Source organism: Canis lupus, chromosome 1 (assembly GCF_003254725.2).
Source record: "Canis lupus dingo isolate Sandy chromosome 1, ASM325472v2, whole genome shotgun sequence".
NCBI classification, from domain to species: domain Eukaryota; kingdom Metazoa; phylum Chordata; class Mammalia; order Carnivora; family Canidae; genus Canis; species Canis lupus.
Window position 1 is genome coordinate 846,942 of NC_064243.1, and position 17,788 is coordinate 864,729.

General features: G+C 55.6%; 1 protein-coding gene across 7 annotated transcripts in view; it reads right to left on the bottom strand.

Moving 5' to 3' along the window:
- Positions 1 to 5,781: 5,781 nt before the first annotated feature.
- NFATC1 (nuclear factor of activated T cells 1) overlaps positions 5,782 to 17,788 on the bottom strand; it is a 96,277-nt gene continuing 84,270 nt past the window's right edge. For all 7 annotated transcript variants that reach the window (XM_035708887.2, XM_035708898.2, XM_025421940.3 and 4 more), the window contains one exon: positions 5,782 to 7,505. In XM_035708887.2, coding sequence (XP_035564780.1) covers positions 7,456 to 7,505 — 50 coding nt within the window. In that variant the 3' untranslated portion in view covers positions 5,782 to 7,455. The remainder of the gene's footprint in view (positions 7,506 to 17,788) is intronic.

Sequence of the window (17,788 nt, forward strand, 5' to 3'; positions counted from 1 at the left end):
CCCGCATCTGCCCCTCTCCATCCTTCACCCTGGGGAAACTAAACAGGTTCACCAAAACCCAAAGTGAAGACTTACGTGTGCAAAGTCCAGGGTGCTAGTTCAACGCAGCCAAAGCACCCGGGCGGATGTGCAGACGAGCCGGTCCTCCCTCCTATGGATCAGACTCGGTGAGAGAGGACAGACTGTAGATCTGCAGCTCGCTGAGCCAACAGAAGCCACTCTCGAAGGGCTATGCGCACACGATGCCGCTGATGATAAGTATGGGGGGGAAGCGAGTGGTACAGGGCAGGCGGGGAGCTGGCATGGCCACGACCAGTGTGTTGGCAGCCATGTGATCTGTAGGTGAGGCAAGATGGCACGCGCGTGCACACACATGCGTATGGGTCTGTAAAACTGGTGAAATCTGAGCAAGTTCTATAAATTCTACCATTGCCAGTTTCCTGTTATTTCTGTGAAAATCCAGTGAAAATCCAGTGGGACCTCTTTGTACATTTTTGGGGGCAATTTCTTGGGAATCTATGATTACTTTAAAATAAAGTGGGGCCGCCTGGGGGGCTCAGCAGTGGAACGTCTGCCTTTGGCTCAGGTTGTAACCCCGGGGCCCGCAGGGAGCCTGCCTCTCCCCCTGCCTGTGTCTCTGCCTCTCTTTCTGGGTGTCTCTCATGAATAAATAAATAAAATCTTAAAAAATAAAAAAAATAAAGAAAAATAGACAAGATAAAGGCTTTTCACAGATACTAAAGCTGAAATAACTTCCCAGCAGTAGAGCTAAATTTCAAGACATGTTAAAGGAAGCCCTTCAGGAAGAGGACAGCAGGCAGGAACCTCTGTCCACGCACAGCAGCGGCCAGCCCGTGGACGGCAGCTACATAGGGAAATAATGTGGGATATTTATGATTTTGTTATTACTTAAATCTCTTTAAAAGATGATTCGCTCCTTGAAGGAAAGTAGCAGCCACAGGCTGTGGCCTTTGTAACATGTGCAGAGGGAGACGTGGGGCAGGAGCTGCAGAGGGGCCTGGGAGCAGAGAGGAGGACTCAGCCTGGTGCAGTGGCCGGGGGCTCCACGTGCATCACCTGGGTCACCTGTAGACTCAGAACCGCCTCGGAAGCAACTGGACGAAGAGCTGCAGCTCCTCCGACTACGAGGCAGAAAGACACAGGATCTGAGCAAACACTCAGCTTGGGGCACAAGAGGACGGTGAGGAGGGAGTGGCTGGTGGGACAGAAAGCAAGTCACCAGTTGGTGGGTTTAGATCCACCCACATTGGTGATTCTACTGCTGGTGATGGCCTCAGTGACCTCCATCCACAGGCAGACCGACACCGCACAGTAGGTCGGCCGCCCGCATCCCGCAGGAAACTTACTCTGTGCACACCTGCGAGGCCTAAGGTCGAGACTGCTAGAGACGCATGCGCCCTGACACGATCCGCAATTGCTATTGGACTGGGTCGATGCCAGAGCAGAGATAAAGGGAGGCGTCCTAATAACAGATGGGGCGGCTAACCTGGAATGTAGACCTGCTCCCACGTCTGTGGTGGGAACCTACGGGCCGTGAGGAGCAGTGGACACACGCGCGGCGGGGTGCTCAGCACTCCCATCCCCACAGATCCGGGCCCTGCGGGCGGCCAGGGTGCCTGGTGAGCATCCACGGAACATGCCACGCAGCGACTTGCTGTGCGTGTGTGCATCACGAGCTCACTAACAGGTCCTGACCTGCAGCTTGGACCGCAGCATGGCCTCCGTCAATACAGAGTGCCTTCTCATAAAGTCTGTTTCCTAGACCATCACGGCCTCGGTCCCACGAGCTGCTGGGGGCAGCGAGGGCGCCCAGGGGCAGAGTGCGGCTCAGAAACCAAGGCCGTGGGGTCAGGACGCAGATGGAGAGAAACATGGTCACTGTGGGCACCACGGCGAGAAACGTGCAGTAAAGGATTGTTGGGGACACTTTACGCCGACGGATTCCACAAACTCAGGGGAGACGGGCAGATTCCCCGAAGGACGTAAATGACCAGAGTTTGGCCAAATGACCAATAACCTGAACGACACCGCATCCAGTGAGGAAACGGTGTCTTCGGGTCCAAGTCCGCCAGCTGCCAGCTCCCAGAGACGCAGTCTTCCCCACTCTTCCCATGAACTGAGGGCAGGGTTTCCAGACCCCCAAACCCAAGGAGGAACAGGTGTGAGGGGGGCGCCTGCCTGGTGCCTTCAGTCCTCAGGGAGCTCACCCTCCATTTCCAATGGCACCGCCTGGACCTGAGGGCAGGACGGCGGCTTCTCGGGCTAACTGTAGGTGGGGCATTCCACCAGCCTGGGTTTGGACGTAGTGGGAGGTGAGGCTGGGCCTGGGGGCGGGTTCTGGGAGGTGGGGGTTGTGTGGCCATTGCTGCCAGCAGGACCCCGTGGCTGGCCCCTTGACCAAGGACTCCATGCTTTCACCGTCTTCCACCCGACTTGAGCAGCACCCATCATCTCCCCACTGGAAGAGGCCTGCGCCGTGGGAATGCGCTGGCAGCTATGGACACCTGCACTCACCTGTGAGCCTGGCGGCAGTGTCATCCCTGGCACTGTGCTGTAAGGATGGAAGACAGGTGGGGGGGAGGCCCAGGCCAGCAGAGCCCGAGGTGCCGGGACGGCATGTGCACCTGCGTGGCTGCAGACTGACTTCGCATGGCCTTGAACCACAGTACCTGGTCTGCCGCCAGGTAAACCCCAGGAGCTGTGGCAAGGCCGTCCTCACTCTGTGGCTACAACAAGCCCACCCAGGCCCTGGCTGCGCCATCAACCCTCCATCAAGGCTCAGCAGTGTGCCATCACCTGAGGATGCCAGTTCCCAGGAAACAGAGATGCCCTCAACCCAGGGTGGCCAGCACCCTCCCACCCCAGGGCATCACTCGGACATAGCTTCACAGCACCGGGATGACTGTCTAATGGTAGAGCCTGGGCCTCCTGGGGCACAGAGACAAGACCCCAGGGCCGCGCTCTGGGGATAGGCCTTGAGCGGGGAGGGTGCCTCCAGGAGCCCCCAGACGACAGGCCCTTGGAGACAAGTTGCAGTTGTTCTGCGGGCCACACTTGGTTCAGGGGGTTGTGTGCACAGCAGTGTTGTCACAGGCAGGCCCCCGGGGCAGCAGGAGCTGTCTGTGCACCAGGCCACACAGAAGGGGTGCCTGGTGGCGGGAAGGGTGATGGCTGCTCCGTCCTTCCAGGGGATGGCAGCTGCCTCCAACATGGGTCCCACTGGCAGCCCCCCAGGGAGCGTGAGGAGTGGGCGATCGTATAGGAGGCTGTGACTACCACGCTGGTCCTGTGGGGCCGCAGACCTGCCCGGCTCTGTGCCCCGATGGTCACAGACACAGGGCCCGTGAGAGACGGCCACAGCTGTAGGTCAGGCAGCGCAGGGAAGGGCCAGACTCGGAGCGCTGGGCCACGGGAGCCTCGGGGCAGCCGAATGTGCTCACTCCTGTGACGGTGGTCACCTCCACCCATTGCCCCACCATGTCCCTCCACGCGTGCGTGTGTGAGGTGACCTAGCACCGAGGCCCTGGGTGCCTCCCCCAAAGCTCGGAGGTTTGCGGCCCACCCTGGAGGAGGCACGCGAGGCCAGCCCACTTCCCACTGTGGCATAACCGACAGTTACTCATCTCATCCTAACTTAATTTTTTTGGCATCAAGAATTACAGATAGGACGTGCTTCACATGTGAGATGGCAAATTAGGTTAGTGCTCCCGCGTCTGTCTCAGGGAAGCCTGATTGTAAAACCAAGAAGGGGAAACCGTTCTTCAAAACTAAGACAAACAACTCCTGATGCACCTCAGCCTCACGCTGCCAGTGGGGGGCCGAGCCTCGGACAGAGACTCACACGGAAGCCTGTCCATGGGGTTCCCAGCAGCCCAAGGCGGGGCGGCCGCCGATGGCGCTCAGTCCACTTGTGGCAGGACAGTTTGGCCATGACAAGGGGTGAAGTCCTGAGAGGTGCTGTGCTGTGCGTGAATCCGAAGACCACAGTGTGCAGTGGAGGAAGCAAGGTGCAGGGCCTCCTGCTGTCTGGGTCCCACCGTGGGGGTGCCCAGCGCATGTCCATGGAGGCGGGATTGACAGCTCTGGTGGGGCTGGGGCGGGGTGACTGAGGGTGCCGGGCTGCCCTCTGGGGTGATGAAACCATGGGAAACAGATGGAGAGGGGAGTCGCACAGCACTGCTGACGTGCGCCCAACTGTGCACTGTAAGACGGTCAACTTCATCTTACACGAACTTCATGTTAAAAAGTGTGTTTGCACAGAGGCCCTTTGCCTTGTTTAGACACCAGCGTCGGCGCAGGCTCCACGTCCAATGTGGACACACTTCTGGGAAATGTGTAATTACCGTTGTGCAGACACCGTCTTCATGGTGTCATCGGCCGACCCCCTGCACAGGATGTCACAGGTTTGCAGAAGCAGAAAGTTACCACAGGGCCTGTCCTAGAAGAGAGGCTGGGGTCACGGAGTCTCCCCAGCTGGGGACCCCGCCTGCTCAGATCAGGGGACAGCCTTGAAATGGAGAAGCTGAGATACTAGGATCTTTGTTTACTTGCACTTGGTTACGAGAAGACACCGGTGTTTACTGGACTTTGGTCTCACACTTGGGAAGGGCTGGCACCCGGCCCCTGTGGGAGGTGAGTGGCTCTTAAGCTGCCGAGGCTTGGCCAGCTCCAGTCAGCTGACCTCGTCCTCGGCTCCCCAGGGGAGGTTCTGGTCAGTGCAGGTGAGGGTAAAACCCATCAGAAGTGGGCCCTTGGGCGTGTTTCCCTTATTTCACAAGATCACCGAGAGGAAAGGAAACTAAGAAAACGGGCATCTGCAGAAGCACCACCTCTTTGCAGAAACCATCCCTTATTTTGTGGATTCGTATTTTTGCCCCTGGAATATAAAATCCTATTGTCAGGAATGGGGGGGGGGCAAAACTCACTTTGAAATCAATAGCTTCCAGGCCATTCTTCGGAGGCCAGCCCAGCACCGGTGGCCCTGCACCCAGCACCAGTGGCCCTGCAAGCCTGCTCTCCAGGTGGATGGAGCTCCTGGTCCTCTGGCAGCCAGCAGCTCTGGGCTCTGCAGCCTGTGCCGTCCGTGGTCACTCGGCCATCTTCTCTGCAGACTCTGCCCACCACCTGGCCCCGTGCCCCGCCGCCTGGCCCACCTGCTTGAACAGGTGCTGGCTGACCACACATTCTAGGTGATGCATATTCCTCTAGTACTTTGCCTCAATCTTAGCAAAAGAAACAGGAAATTTCGCATTTCATAAAGTCCTAAAAGCAGGATATTGTTTCTGACAATTCACAATTGAATTGCTGGAGAAGTTCTGGGTCTCACTCTGGTTTTACAAAGTGGATTTGGGCAGGAAGAGGGGCCGAATGGCCTCTAGGGGCAACACCCAGGGCTGCTCTGACGCGCTACCTTCCTGTGGTGATGGCAGTGACGGTGATGGCCACCCTGCACATGCACACCCCCAGCCCTGGCCACTCTTCTGAGCTCACGGGAAAGCTCCCTGTGCACGGGACCTGGCTGAACGTTTCCAAAGTGCTATGTTCACAGTGTCCTCTTCTGTGAACATGCAGGATGGGAAACCCACTGCAGGAGGAGGTGCCCAGTGGCACTGGGGCCACCCTGTGAACAGCACTTGGCTCAGCTGGCAGTACAGGGACCCACAGCAGAAAATCCCTTAGAATTGACCAGAATTATCCGCATGGGTAATGAATCACTGGCACACTAAGATTGTCCAGCAAAAAAAAATAAAAAATAAAAAATATATATATATTGCTTTATTGGATCTATTTCCTAACTACAAGGACAGCGGACACGTATACCAAATGGTTCCTTTCCATACGACAGCCTATTAGAAGATTCCATGCGAGTCCTAGGACGCTAAGGGTGGGCTAGGTTCTGGGTCATGTCTACATGGAGCCACAGTCACGTGCAAATGCTACAAGTATGGCTTTTGGGTTGGTGTTCCTTCTGGAGGTCAAACAACAAAGACACAGAATTGAACAGAAGAATATCTTTAAAATAATTCTGCAGGAGAGCTTCCTCCACCGTAACATCATTTTGGTTACTGTGACTTACAACCTCCGCCCGCGGGTACAACCCAGGCATGTTCCGTGAGAGGGCATCAGCTCCTAAGGCACAGTCATCGGGTTAAACATGTTTTAATTAAACCATGCTTTTTGGTTATGTGAGACGACCGGTCACTGCTAGTCATCATGTGTTGTAAGCTGTTAATTGTACAAATGCAGCAGGAGCGAAGCTTACACTAACCTACGTATTAACAGTCGGTAATCTGGAACATACTATGGGCGTATGAAAATGTTTTTGGTGATTGTTTTCTTAGACGAAGCAGAGTTATAAGGCTTCTGTGAAGTAATAATCTTAGAGCTGAGCAAGTATATTATACTCCTTTTGCGATGGTACTTTCGGTTGCTTTCCTGTCTGCTCGGTGGGGACGCCTGGGTCCTGAGAATGCACCTCTGCTGATGTTCTGACACACTGGGCTAGCGGCACCACACGGGACCGCACAGACCCGCCTGAGGGGACATGGGTGCCTGTGGACGCGGCTGCAAAGCCCAAGTTTTGTCTCAGATGCATTTTCCAGAGCGGATCCTGGTTATTGCCAATACACAGCCCTTGACGGGCAGGGACCACACATCACCAACTCTGTTTTATTTGTCCATAAATACGAGCCTACGTGTGTACATACATGCAAATGCAGCATCTGTCCTGCGGCAGACAGACTTCTTTTTTTGTCCAGCGACCTGTCTTGTGCTATCATCTTACTTGTGCTACGTTCAAAGCCAGATTAGAAACAACACCCTAGCATGCTACAGCGAACAGTACTACGGTTTCAGTAACACAGGGGAGGGAGTGGGTGATGAGGGAGAGGTCAGAATGGAAGATCCCTAAAATGCACTGACTGGGTAAAGAAGCAGATTGCATGTTGCAGCCCAAGGGAAGCCAAGAAACAGCAGGAAGCACGTGTTAGGTTCTCCTCACGATGCCCAGCTTGCCAGTATTCTAATTTATCACAAGAGAGACAAAGCTTTGCGACGAAGCGTCTTTACAGCTTTTGCTCCTGCAAATACTCTCCTGGTAGCAGACTTGACACTCCATCCTATGGCGCACCCTGATGCTGGGCTCTGGGTAATAAGGCACTTCCAGTGCTGAAGTCCAGGGGTGCCCGGGGTGGGGTGGGGGAACCCATGCAAGGCACGCACCCCGCCCCCTCCGGTCTTCCTGTGATGAGGAGGCGTGGCCGGTCCTCCCGGTCACAGAGCTGCTGCTTTGAGCCCGTGATGAGAATCTTGAGTGAGCTGGAGCTCCAACCGGTACCAGGCGTGTGTTCCGTGTACTTAAAGTCCTTTCGCCAGAGCTCGACCATCGGCGGCTAAGCTCACACCGTGCGGCTTCGGGGAGTAACCTGTGGCCAGCTATGATCGGATGTTGGTGCTGGAGAGATCGTTCCGTATTATTTCATTTACTGCAAGAAAACACAAGAGATAAGCCATTAGGGAAACACAGCTCTGGCTCAAAGTCCGTAAGAACCAGAGGTCCCATCAGCCACGCATTCAGCTAGTTACGGGGAGCTTGTGGGAAGGGTCCCCTCCTTCCTGCTTCCCGCCCCTGGCCTGGGCCTGGGCTGTCCTGGGCCAGCAGCACCGAAGCTGCCCAGGACCCAGCTCGGTGACCGCAGGGGCTGGCGGTGGCTGCGTCACCACTCCCATCCAGAAACATAGTCACAACCTGACCCTAGCACTGTGGGCCCCAGTGGGAGAGGCCAGGCGCTGGTCCAGTTGCGGGGACCCATCCTCTCCAGGCAGGAGCATGCAGCTGGCAGGAGCAAAAGCCACGGGCAGGGCCGGCAGAGGTGCCCCATGGGGGAGGCACATCCCTGAGGTCCATGCTCCGAGAGCCCCTCTCCCTGGTCTGCTTGTTGGATAGGCTGTGTCCGACAGGAGGGCCACACATGGGGTGGCCTGGGCCTCCCTTTGTTTGGGCTCTTCCTTCATTTCTGTTTCCTTGTCCATGTCCACTATCAGCATGTGGCTTTTGGCAGCAGGAGAGGAAATGAGCAAAGCTGGCAAAGGCCATCGTGAGCAAGCTGCACAACATCCCTCCCTCCACCCTGATGGGCCCCCAGATAGGGGACGTGTCCCCACGGCCCACTTTCCTAACAGAACTGGGGGGCGGAGGACACGGGCTCACGTCACGGAACTGCCCAGGCTGCCCTCCGCCACCCAGATAAAGTCCATGTGTTTCTGCAAAGGCCCTGGCGTGTCCCAGGCAGCTTCCTGCAGCAATTAGCTGGCACACCTGTCATCGCCTCCACTCCCCACCCCCCGAGTGCCCTTTCAACACCCCCCACTATTGTTAAGAAAAACAGTTAATAAAATGTGGTTGGGGCAACCAGGAATTGTGTCACGGCTGCTGATAACAGAGCCCAGTGGCACCAGCTGCACAGACAGGAGCCCGACTGCAAACCTGCAGGTCCACCCGCCGCCTGGCAAGGGAACCATCCAGGGTGAGGGGGGTTTGCTTAATACAAACACTAGAGGTGTACAGCAGCCCGGGGTGGGCACACCGCCAGCCCACCTGCAGAGGACACATCTGCCTGGGACACGGATGTGATGCATGACCACCGACATGCAGCCACACCTTTTTTTGAGAATGGTGTTGACCTTCACGCACAGAACACGGGCAGGGGCTGTGGCCACCTGGGTGGCCATGACCCCTCCCAGTGAGCCACTAATGAGGCAGTAATGAAACCCAGGTGCTTGAGCGGCTCTCAGGACACCTGTCCCTTAGCGTCCCAAGGGCAGCTCGGTTAGCTGCAGGCGGTCTTGCCCTGATACCCTGGCCGCGTGGTGGCGCAGGGCTCCCCAGGAGAAGGCAGGGCAGCAGCTCCCGTCCACGTCCACTCATGGCTCCTGGGTCCCCGCCTGAGCACGTGTCCCTCCCCGGCGTTCCGGGGGCCTCAGGTGCCGTGTCTTCCCGGCTCCTGGAGTGCAGGCAGGGAGGCGACAGGCACGGGACACCAGACGCAGTCCTACATCTTCCCGCTTCACTCCTTTGGCCTCTGAGAGTCATGTGTCCAATTTCTACTTCGCAAAATGTGTTAGGTCAAACAACATTTAGACAGAGAAAACTGACAGACCCAAGTGTCACAAGGACAGCACCGTGGTAGCAGAGGCTTCCCAGCAGGGCAGGCAGGTGCTCACGGCGCCCACAGAGCTTGTGGCCGTGGTGGGTGCAGCCCTCATCTTGCGCCAGGCGTGGGCACAGTGGCTCTTTCTCAGCTGCTTCACTCTACGCAGGAGGCTGGGGAGGCCTGGGGCAATGGTGGCTCCCTGCCCCACGGGGGGGCAGCTATGGGTGGGTGGACAGGCTAGCGCTATGGGTACACATGGGGCCAAGGGCTCCACACTGGGTGCGGATGAGGCCACCTGCGCAGGCGCAGCGTGGACAGGATGCCCCCGAGGGATGCGGCTGAACAGAGTCACCCACACCAGACGGGGTTTCCTGCTCATTCCCCTGCAAGGACACCTGGTCTCAGATCTGAACCCGATCCCATAAGAGCAGACACGGGATGCAGAAACAGTTCTTGGGGGTACTAACGTTGGGGAAATGGGGTTCAGGGTAATAATGATGGGGATGTGGGGGGCCCTGAGGGGTAATATTGATGGGGTTGTGGGGGGAGGTCTGAGGGGAATAAGGTCGGGAATATGGGGGGAGGTCTGGGGGTAATAATGACTGGAATATGGGGGGAGGTCAGAGGGGTAATTATGACAGGAATACGGGGGGGGAGGTCTGAAGGGTAATAATGATGGGAATATGTGGGGAGGTGTGAGGGTAATGACAGAGATTATGGGGGCGGGTATGAGGGTAACGACAGGGATTATGGGGCGGGTCTGAGGGGCAATAATGATGGGGAATGGCGGGGAGGCTTCAGCAGGAAAACCAAGAATCTAGCTCCTCGGGGTTATAGAGACCATAGGAAAAAAACAACACGTTTGTAAGAGAAAAGGGGAAGCAGCATCTAAGTGGGCTTCCCCTCGCTGCCCACCAGGGCACCTGAGCCTGGCAGGGGGAGCCCGCTGTGGGTGGCAGCAGGGAAGTCCCTGAGTGTGTCCTGAGCCAGGGGCCCTCCTGTGTCCTGGTGCCTGACCTGATCTCTGCGACCCCAGCCTGGCACCCAGGAGGGTTGGGGAGCACTGGCAGTACTCCTGCTCCGTTGCCAGAGTCTGCGCTGTCTGAGGAGCCTCGCAGCAGCGGTCAGTTGGACAGGACAGGCCATTGGTGCCCCTGTGGCCCAGGTCGGCACCATCAAGTAGGGTTGGGACGGGCCAGGCATCTTAGGAGCACACTCGAGAAGTAGCACACATGTGCCAGTGCCCTGTGGGCACTGCCCTAGGTGCCCCTCTGGACTGTGTGGGCGGCCGACGGGAAGGGGGGTGGCTGCCCAACTTGCGCTGCAGACCCACACAACTGTGCACATCCCCGAAGACAGGACGGCCGCAGAGCCACGCTCCTGGCAGATAGTCGGTGCCACGGCCCTGCAGGGACCACCCTGAAGGTTCCCGGCCCCAGACAGACGGTGCACAAGGGCTGAGCTTGTTGGGGTCCTGCCACCCCTGGCCTTTCCCTGGCCTCCCACGTCTCTTCCATGAGGTCACGGTTCCGGGTCCCTGTGAGTGCGCGGCCGCCCCCAGGGGCTCTGTGCTGTTATTTTGGGGGTGGCTTTCTCTGTTACAGTTTCCCACAGAGTCTTCTCTCTACTGATACTTTCCATCTTCTTATTCAGCTTTTCCACCGACACCAAGGGTTTTTTCTCTGTAGAAGGTATTTTGAACTGCAGGTAACATGTGACCCTCACAGCCTGTCAGAGATGTGAAAGAGGAACCTTCGCTTGGCTTCGTGTCAGATGTCCCTGCAACAGGATGTGGCGAGCTGCTAGACCACAATTTAATGTAATGAGAAAAGTTGTTTCCCTTATGTTTAAGTTTTCTCTAAAATGCTCCCAAGGTGGAAACTACTGTTTTTTTCCTAAAACTTATGTGGCAACTTGAATTCTCGTTTTAATCTGGGACATGGAGGCAGGCTACACGCGCACACACATGCACACACACGCACACACACGCGTGCACACAGCACCTCTTTGTGCACAGCCAGAGTTGAGTGAAAAGAAAATTAGTATTTTTTTCACATTTAAAAGCTAAAACGTACAAGGTACAGGCAGAGCTCTTCACCTACATTTACAGCATCTGCCGATACTCACCGTATTCTTCTGACCACCCCACAAAATCTCTTGGCTATTTATAAATTAGATGTGCAAATTAACTAATCAGGTGAAGCATTCTTTTTAAAGCAAAATCTTTATACTTTCACACAGTAAGGCTTTTTTTTTTTTTTTTCATCACCATTTTGAAAAAATTGAGCTTAAACCCTCATGTCCTAGTAAAATGCCCTCACTTCACCCATGGGCTTCACTCAGGGGCCCTTGACAGATTTTCCTGAGGCCATGTGACCCAAGGGGGTGGGGAGGGTCTAAATCTCATTTTTATGCATTTTCCTTCTCATTTCTGAATTCTTGGTTTCTGAAAGCAGTGGAGGATCTCAAAGCAAACTTTAAGGAATGAGCCGCACGGCTTGGGCCTGGCAGCGATGCTGTTCCCCTGCCCCTGGCTCTGAAGTGGGGGCACGTGTGCGGTTGTCCACAGGTCTGTGAGGAGGGGAGGAAGACGTCATTGTGATGGGTTCTGTAAACGGAGAGTCTGCAGGAGGGTCAGCAAATGGCAACAGGGGCCGTCGGTCCCAGTGAGGAGTGGAGGCCACCTGCGTGCCCCCAGCCCAGGGTTGGCACTCCCGCCGGCCGATCTCCCCCCTCCCACTCCAACTCTACACTCTGCCCATATGTGTGGCCTATCCAGGCCTGCGGGGCTGCTCAGCACACAGAGCCTGGTGCCTGGGTGGGAGACGCTGAAGGCAGAGCCATTCCCCCACTCCTGGGGGCACGCGTCTCTTCCCAGCAATGCCAGCCCAGCCCCAGCCCCAACACAGAAACATGGCACTGTCTTCCGTATAACTACAGATGATTTCTTCAGCCATTTCCCCTGGACTAGCTGGTGTGGGACTTAACAACTTTTTTTTTTTTTTAAAGAAGGAGAAGAGGCAAGCCACCGAGGGCCCAGCTATCTTCCCAGCAGTGTAGGAACAGACAGCACATGCCAGCTCTTCCTTGGAGCCACCACAAACAGCAGCGGGCACTCACCGCCCCTGCATGGTATCACGCAGGTATCAAAGCCAGAAGAGATCTGCTGACACGTTGAGTCAGAAACCTCATTCAAAATCCCGGCAGCGCAGCTTGGCAATGCCACGTGCCACACGTGGGGGTGGAGGCTCTGAGGCTGCACCCTGCGCTCCTTATGTGCAGGCTCCATGTTCTAGGTCTGTGTTTCCCACAGTCACGGTACCTCCCCTGCTCACCGGGACCTCTCGGCCTCAGAGGCAGTCTTCCTATTGCTGTAGCAACCACAAGAATTGTCACCACTCTCAGCAGCTCCCAGACATTGTCGTCTGTGCCTTCCTTACTCCTGGGGAAGAAGTGACAGTGTGTGCATCCACAGGTGACTCTGAACAATGGGCTGGAAGGCGGTGACAGCAAGTCTCACAGTGAGGAGGACAGAGACCTGACACGAGGGTGTGTCCCCGAGACCCTAGGGACTAACGGGCGTCGTGTGATCAGATGTAATAGACTCTACGAGGAAAAACAGGAACCTTGAAGACACTCTCCAGGCAGTGCTTGTATTTAGAGATGGTGCAAGCTCCCATTCTCCAGGGGGCGCTTGGGCCAAGCACTATCCCATGGCAGAGCCAATGATCCCAATGATCCCGTGACTGTCTGACTCTTACACCTAAATCCTCCTTGCATTCACGCACATCATTTACACGATCCATCAGAGATCTGTGAGCCGTGGAGGCCTTGAACCCTCCAGAGAACGTGATCTGAGCTCTGCACACTGCGGACACGTGCTGTCAGGCCCTCCTCCTGCCTCTGTACCCACTGCAGCCCGAGACGCTTCTCTGTGAAAATGGCAGCTTGGCCGAGATCCCCTCTGCTCGTCAAGTCGGAGGTTCTTCAGTCCTTTCAAAGGGAGAAACAGAACCTCCTGGGTAGAGTTCTGGGTACTGAGCGTTATCAGTGGCACGAACCTCACAGCAGCCTCCCAAGCCCCCTGGGGAATGGATATGTTATTATTCTTAATTTGAAGACAGGCCCAGAGAGGCAGGAGATGTGCCAGTCCTCAGGCAGCGGGCGAGCAGCATTGTCAGGAATGGGACTGGCTGCTGCTCAGGGGAGCATGTGTGGCATCAGGGGCTCCCTGGCAGCAAGCCTGAGTGGCGGCCTCCTTGGGGCCAGGTTTCCCCAGGCCAGGTTCCCACGTGCCAGAACGATGTGCCGGACACACTCCAGCAGATGCCGGGCCAGCCTGCTTTTTCCCGGTGTGCACACGACAGGCACTTGCCGGTGAAAACTGTGGGGTTCCTGACCATGGGAAGAATGGATTTCTGGTCATGTCCACAGACGCCTGAGCTCGGCCACGTGCCAACGCGTGGGCACAGACTCAGGACGTGGCCGAGGGGCGGGGGTTACTTGTGTATGTTTCATTTCGTATTTCCTACAGAGCATGTAGGTAGCAGAATAGACGCCTGGGTGGGTTTGCTGCAGGGTCCTGCAGACGGGGCTGTGTGTCCTTGTCTCTGCCAGAGCACCAAGGGTGCTGCCTGCCTCCCACTGGGCGCAGTAGCCCCCAGCGTCACCCGGGCATGCCAATGGGATGGGTGCTGGCCCCACACGCCTGTGGCCAGGCAGGAACCCATCAGAGTCGTGGGGCCTAGCAGCCGGGCTTTGGGGATGGAAGGCACAGGAGAGGCAGATGCTGGAAGGTTCTAGTTGGGTGTCCACATGGACATGGATCCTACTTTCTCAGGAGCCGGGTTTTGGCCTGGCAGGAAGAAATCTAGCAGAGCGATGGTACCCCAGCCACACTGTAATCTTTGCTTAAAAAAAAAAAGCTTAATTATGGTGGCTACAAACCATACCCTGCAAATAATATTTTTGTCTCCAATTAAAAAAAAAAACACACGAAAACCCCATTTTTTTGAGCATCTGCTTCTTGTTCAATAGTCGGGTAGTTCTTACGAGGAGACAACAGTCCTGTGAATTTTTAAGCACTGATAGCATTCACCGTCTGTTCCCTGCAGGCTAGCCAGCCCAGCTGGGGTATAACAAAGCTGTTACTTTGTCATCTATGATGTTGCTTTTTCAAGAAGAGAACCACTTTCCAAAAGCCATCGTCCTCCTTTAAGCAAAAGCAATGTGGGAAACAAATAGGCCTGGGCAATCCACGGGGGACCCAGTTCCCAGGGCGGGTTCCTGTGGCCACATCCGCGCTGGCCTGGCCCCCTGGGCTCACTCAAAGCTCACGGCCAAACGACGTACCACACATAAAGGAATGCAGAAGCAGAGTTGTTCCGTGCTCACTCAGTCTTCCCGTGAGGGACACAGAACAAGCCACCAGAAACTCTTATTTTTAAGGGAAAGCCAAAATAGCTTTGTGAAGAACAAAACAAAACAGGAAGGCCATTCTCTCCCATTCCTATAACTAAGGGATAATTTTAAAAACTATTTGCTAACTTTCCCAGAAAATACACCTTTGGCTAAACTTAGTACCATAACCCGAGCGCATAATCACTGAGGCCGATGGTACTACAGCCAGAAATACCCCTGGCCCGGTGGTGTCCCCACGCCGACCTTCACAGTGTGAGGGGATCTGGGACGAGGAAGCATGCAGGCTCTCACACCAGGGCGCTGCTCGCAGGGGTGTGAGCGCTGGGCTTCCTGCCGATGGCTGGGCACACGGTGTCTGCACACTCCGCGGCGAGCCTCCTCGGTTAAAGCTTACGGCTGGTGGGAGGCGTGCGTGGAAACCCCATGACCGAAGACACAGTTCAGAAACCAGGAAGCGGAGAAAACATGATTCCGGGCCCCTCGAGCACGTGAGGGAGACTGAGGCTGTGTCCAGGTGGGTTTTCAACTTCTCAGAAGAGGCAGCCCGCTGTCCGTATGTCCTCGTTCATGGGCGGGCACCCTGGCCACCACTGCGCGGCCCGGGTGACAGCAGATGCCCCTCTGCAGGACCGTCACAACCTTGGTAACTCCAAAAATGCAGAGTTGCAACATCACCGAAGTCCTGTTTTACTTTTCTGACTTTTTTCAAAGACGCTTTGTGAGGCGGTAGAAAATGAGGCCGTCTCTCAAGTTCCATTAAAAAGTAAGTTCCGCGTTACCTCGGATGTCCTGGACCCATTTCAGCCTTCACTTATTTTTATCTTTTTAATCATAATAAGCCACTGCCACGGGGCCTGCTATTTTTGGAAGGAGGGAACGGGACAGTGGAGTCTGAATGACAACAAGTCACGGTTTTAATAAAACATGACCCTCCCAAGTGCGTGTGGGGCTGGCACTGATGGGTACTGTTGTCACACGGGACTGTCAGCCATTAAAACAGAATAATTTTCCTGCCTTCAGTGCCTGCTTCCTTATTTAGCCTGAATACTCCAAATAATGCAAAGGCCCATGTGGAAAACTCCAGCGTCCACGGGGACCGCCCGGCCACGTGATGGCCGCTCCGCGGGCTGCCATGAGCCTCCCTCCCCATGGCCAGGCGTGGGCTCCCGCATCACCTGGCCCATTTTTTTTTTTATCTACACCAAACCCACTCCACCATCACTCATGGGGAGCGCTAAACCACCAGCGAGCACTTTTCCTGGGCTTTCCTTGTGCTGCTAGAAAATATATTCCTCCTAAATTATGAAATTTCTATTCACACAAAATTGAAAAATAAAAGATGAAAAAGCCTCCGTTAATTAAAAAACAATGTTAAGTGGACGGAGGGAGGGTTGGGGAGAGTGCTGGTGCAGGTGTGGCAAGCTGCTGCCTTCTGTCACTCTCACTGGGGACATGAGCTGGGGCCTCAGCATAAAAGGCTCTAACCAAGCAGCTCTTCCCCCTCTGGAGGCAGTGGGGACACAGCCTCGCTCCTATGGGCAGCGGAAAGGTCCGTGTGACAACACATCGGCTCAGCTGGTCCGTCCAGTGGGCACAGGCCAAGTGTCCGCGACCCGCCCGGCAGCTGCCTGGTTTGCCTGGAAGGCAAAGGAGAGGCTCTGGCTCCGTATTCCCAGCTTCACAGGAAGTGAAACCACACCTTCTCATTGCTAAATGTGAGTCCAAAGTGAATCCTCAGCTTACAGAGAAGCTGTTAGTTATTTTGTTAGTGTGACTGTCATGTTGTGATCACGTAAGACAGTGGCTCTTTGAAAAGGTGTCTGTCCCCAGGGATGGTGGGATGGGATGTGAGGTCCAGGACCTGGGCCCTCGGCATCCCAGTGACAGCCGGCACAGGTGTCCAACTCCCCTGCCTAAGAGTGGACCTGGGTGTGGGTACCCAGGAGCCCACGGCACCATTTATTACACCCTGAAGATGCCTGAGATTTTCATAATTAAAAACCAACACTGCCATCAGAGCAGAGCCGGAGCTAAGGAGAAGCCGGAGCTAAGGAGAAGGCTGACCAGGGTTCAGCCTTGGTGTCTGGCCTGTGTGCCAGGCCCGTCCCACACACAGCAAGGTGAGGATGCAAGGGTCTGCAGCCTCTGCCACCTCCCTCCTGCTCACCTCCATCTGCGTCCTCTGCCCCAAACACTTGTGCCCGGAGCCCAGCTGTGATGCCACCACCCAGAATGTCCGCATCCCACTCCAGGCTCTGCTGGATGCTGCAGGGGAGGCTGCCTGGCGCCTCTCCCATGTGCACAGGTGCCCAGGGAGCCACCACTCTCTACCTCAGTTCTCTGCCCTCCTCCCCAAGGGGATGGAGCCCACCCTGAGGGGAGAAACTGTACCCACAAGTACTGAGAAAACTGACCGGCAGCAGACGCTGTTTGTTTCTTCTGCAAAGATCTGCACAGAAAAATCACAGGAGGCAACTTACTCCAACAAACTCGCAGTTTGGAAAACAACAGAGCAGAGGAGGAGCAGAGTCACAAAACCATGGGCCGGTGAGACGGATCCCCCGGGCTGTAGGACATGTTGACCCCAGCATGGAAAAGCACCCATGATTGAATTTTTGTATTGATTATCCAATTATTAATCTTTATAGAAGCTGTTCCAACACTGCACATAATGAGTAATTCATCACAGTATATTAGATGCCATGCAAGCTGCATTCAGTATAAAGGGCCATTAAGTTTCTTGTAATTGCCCATTACTGGAGCTTTCGTTAGTTCTAAATCAAATCAGCAGGACCGGCATGTATGCGCTCTAATTGACTTTATGTAATAACCGCACGCCCCTGGTGATTACCAAAATGAGCGGTCTGGCTGGATTACCGTGGTCCAAATACCACTTCTCGGCCCAAGGTGGAGTGGCCTTGAAGGGATGGGCACACGCCATCACCTGGACTCGGGAGGAGTGCGTAGGGGCCGGCGCTGTGACCACGCTGGGGCCAGGCACGCATCCCTGCCCGGGTCTGCAGCTTTCTCAGGGCCGCTTGCTGGGGCAGGTCTCGTCTACCAGGTGCCCCCAGGCCTCCCGGCAGAGCCCAGGCCTACCAAATGTCCTGGCCTCTGGAGACTCCCCACCCGAGTAAGTTGTATTTCCCACCAGGAGGGGAAATGCTGACTGAGATGCAGGACGGCGCCTGCCC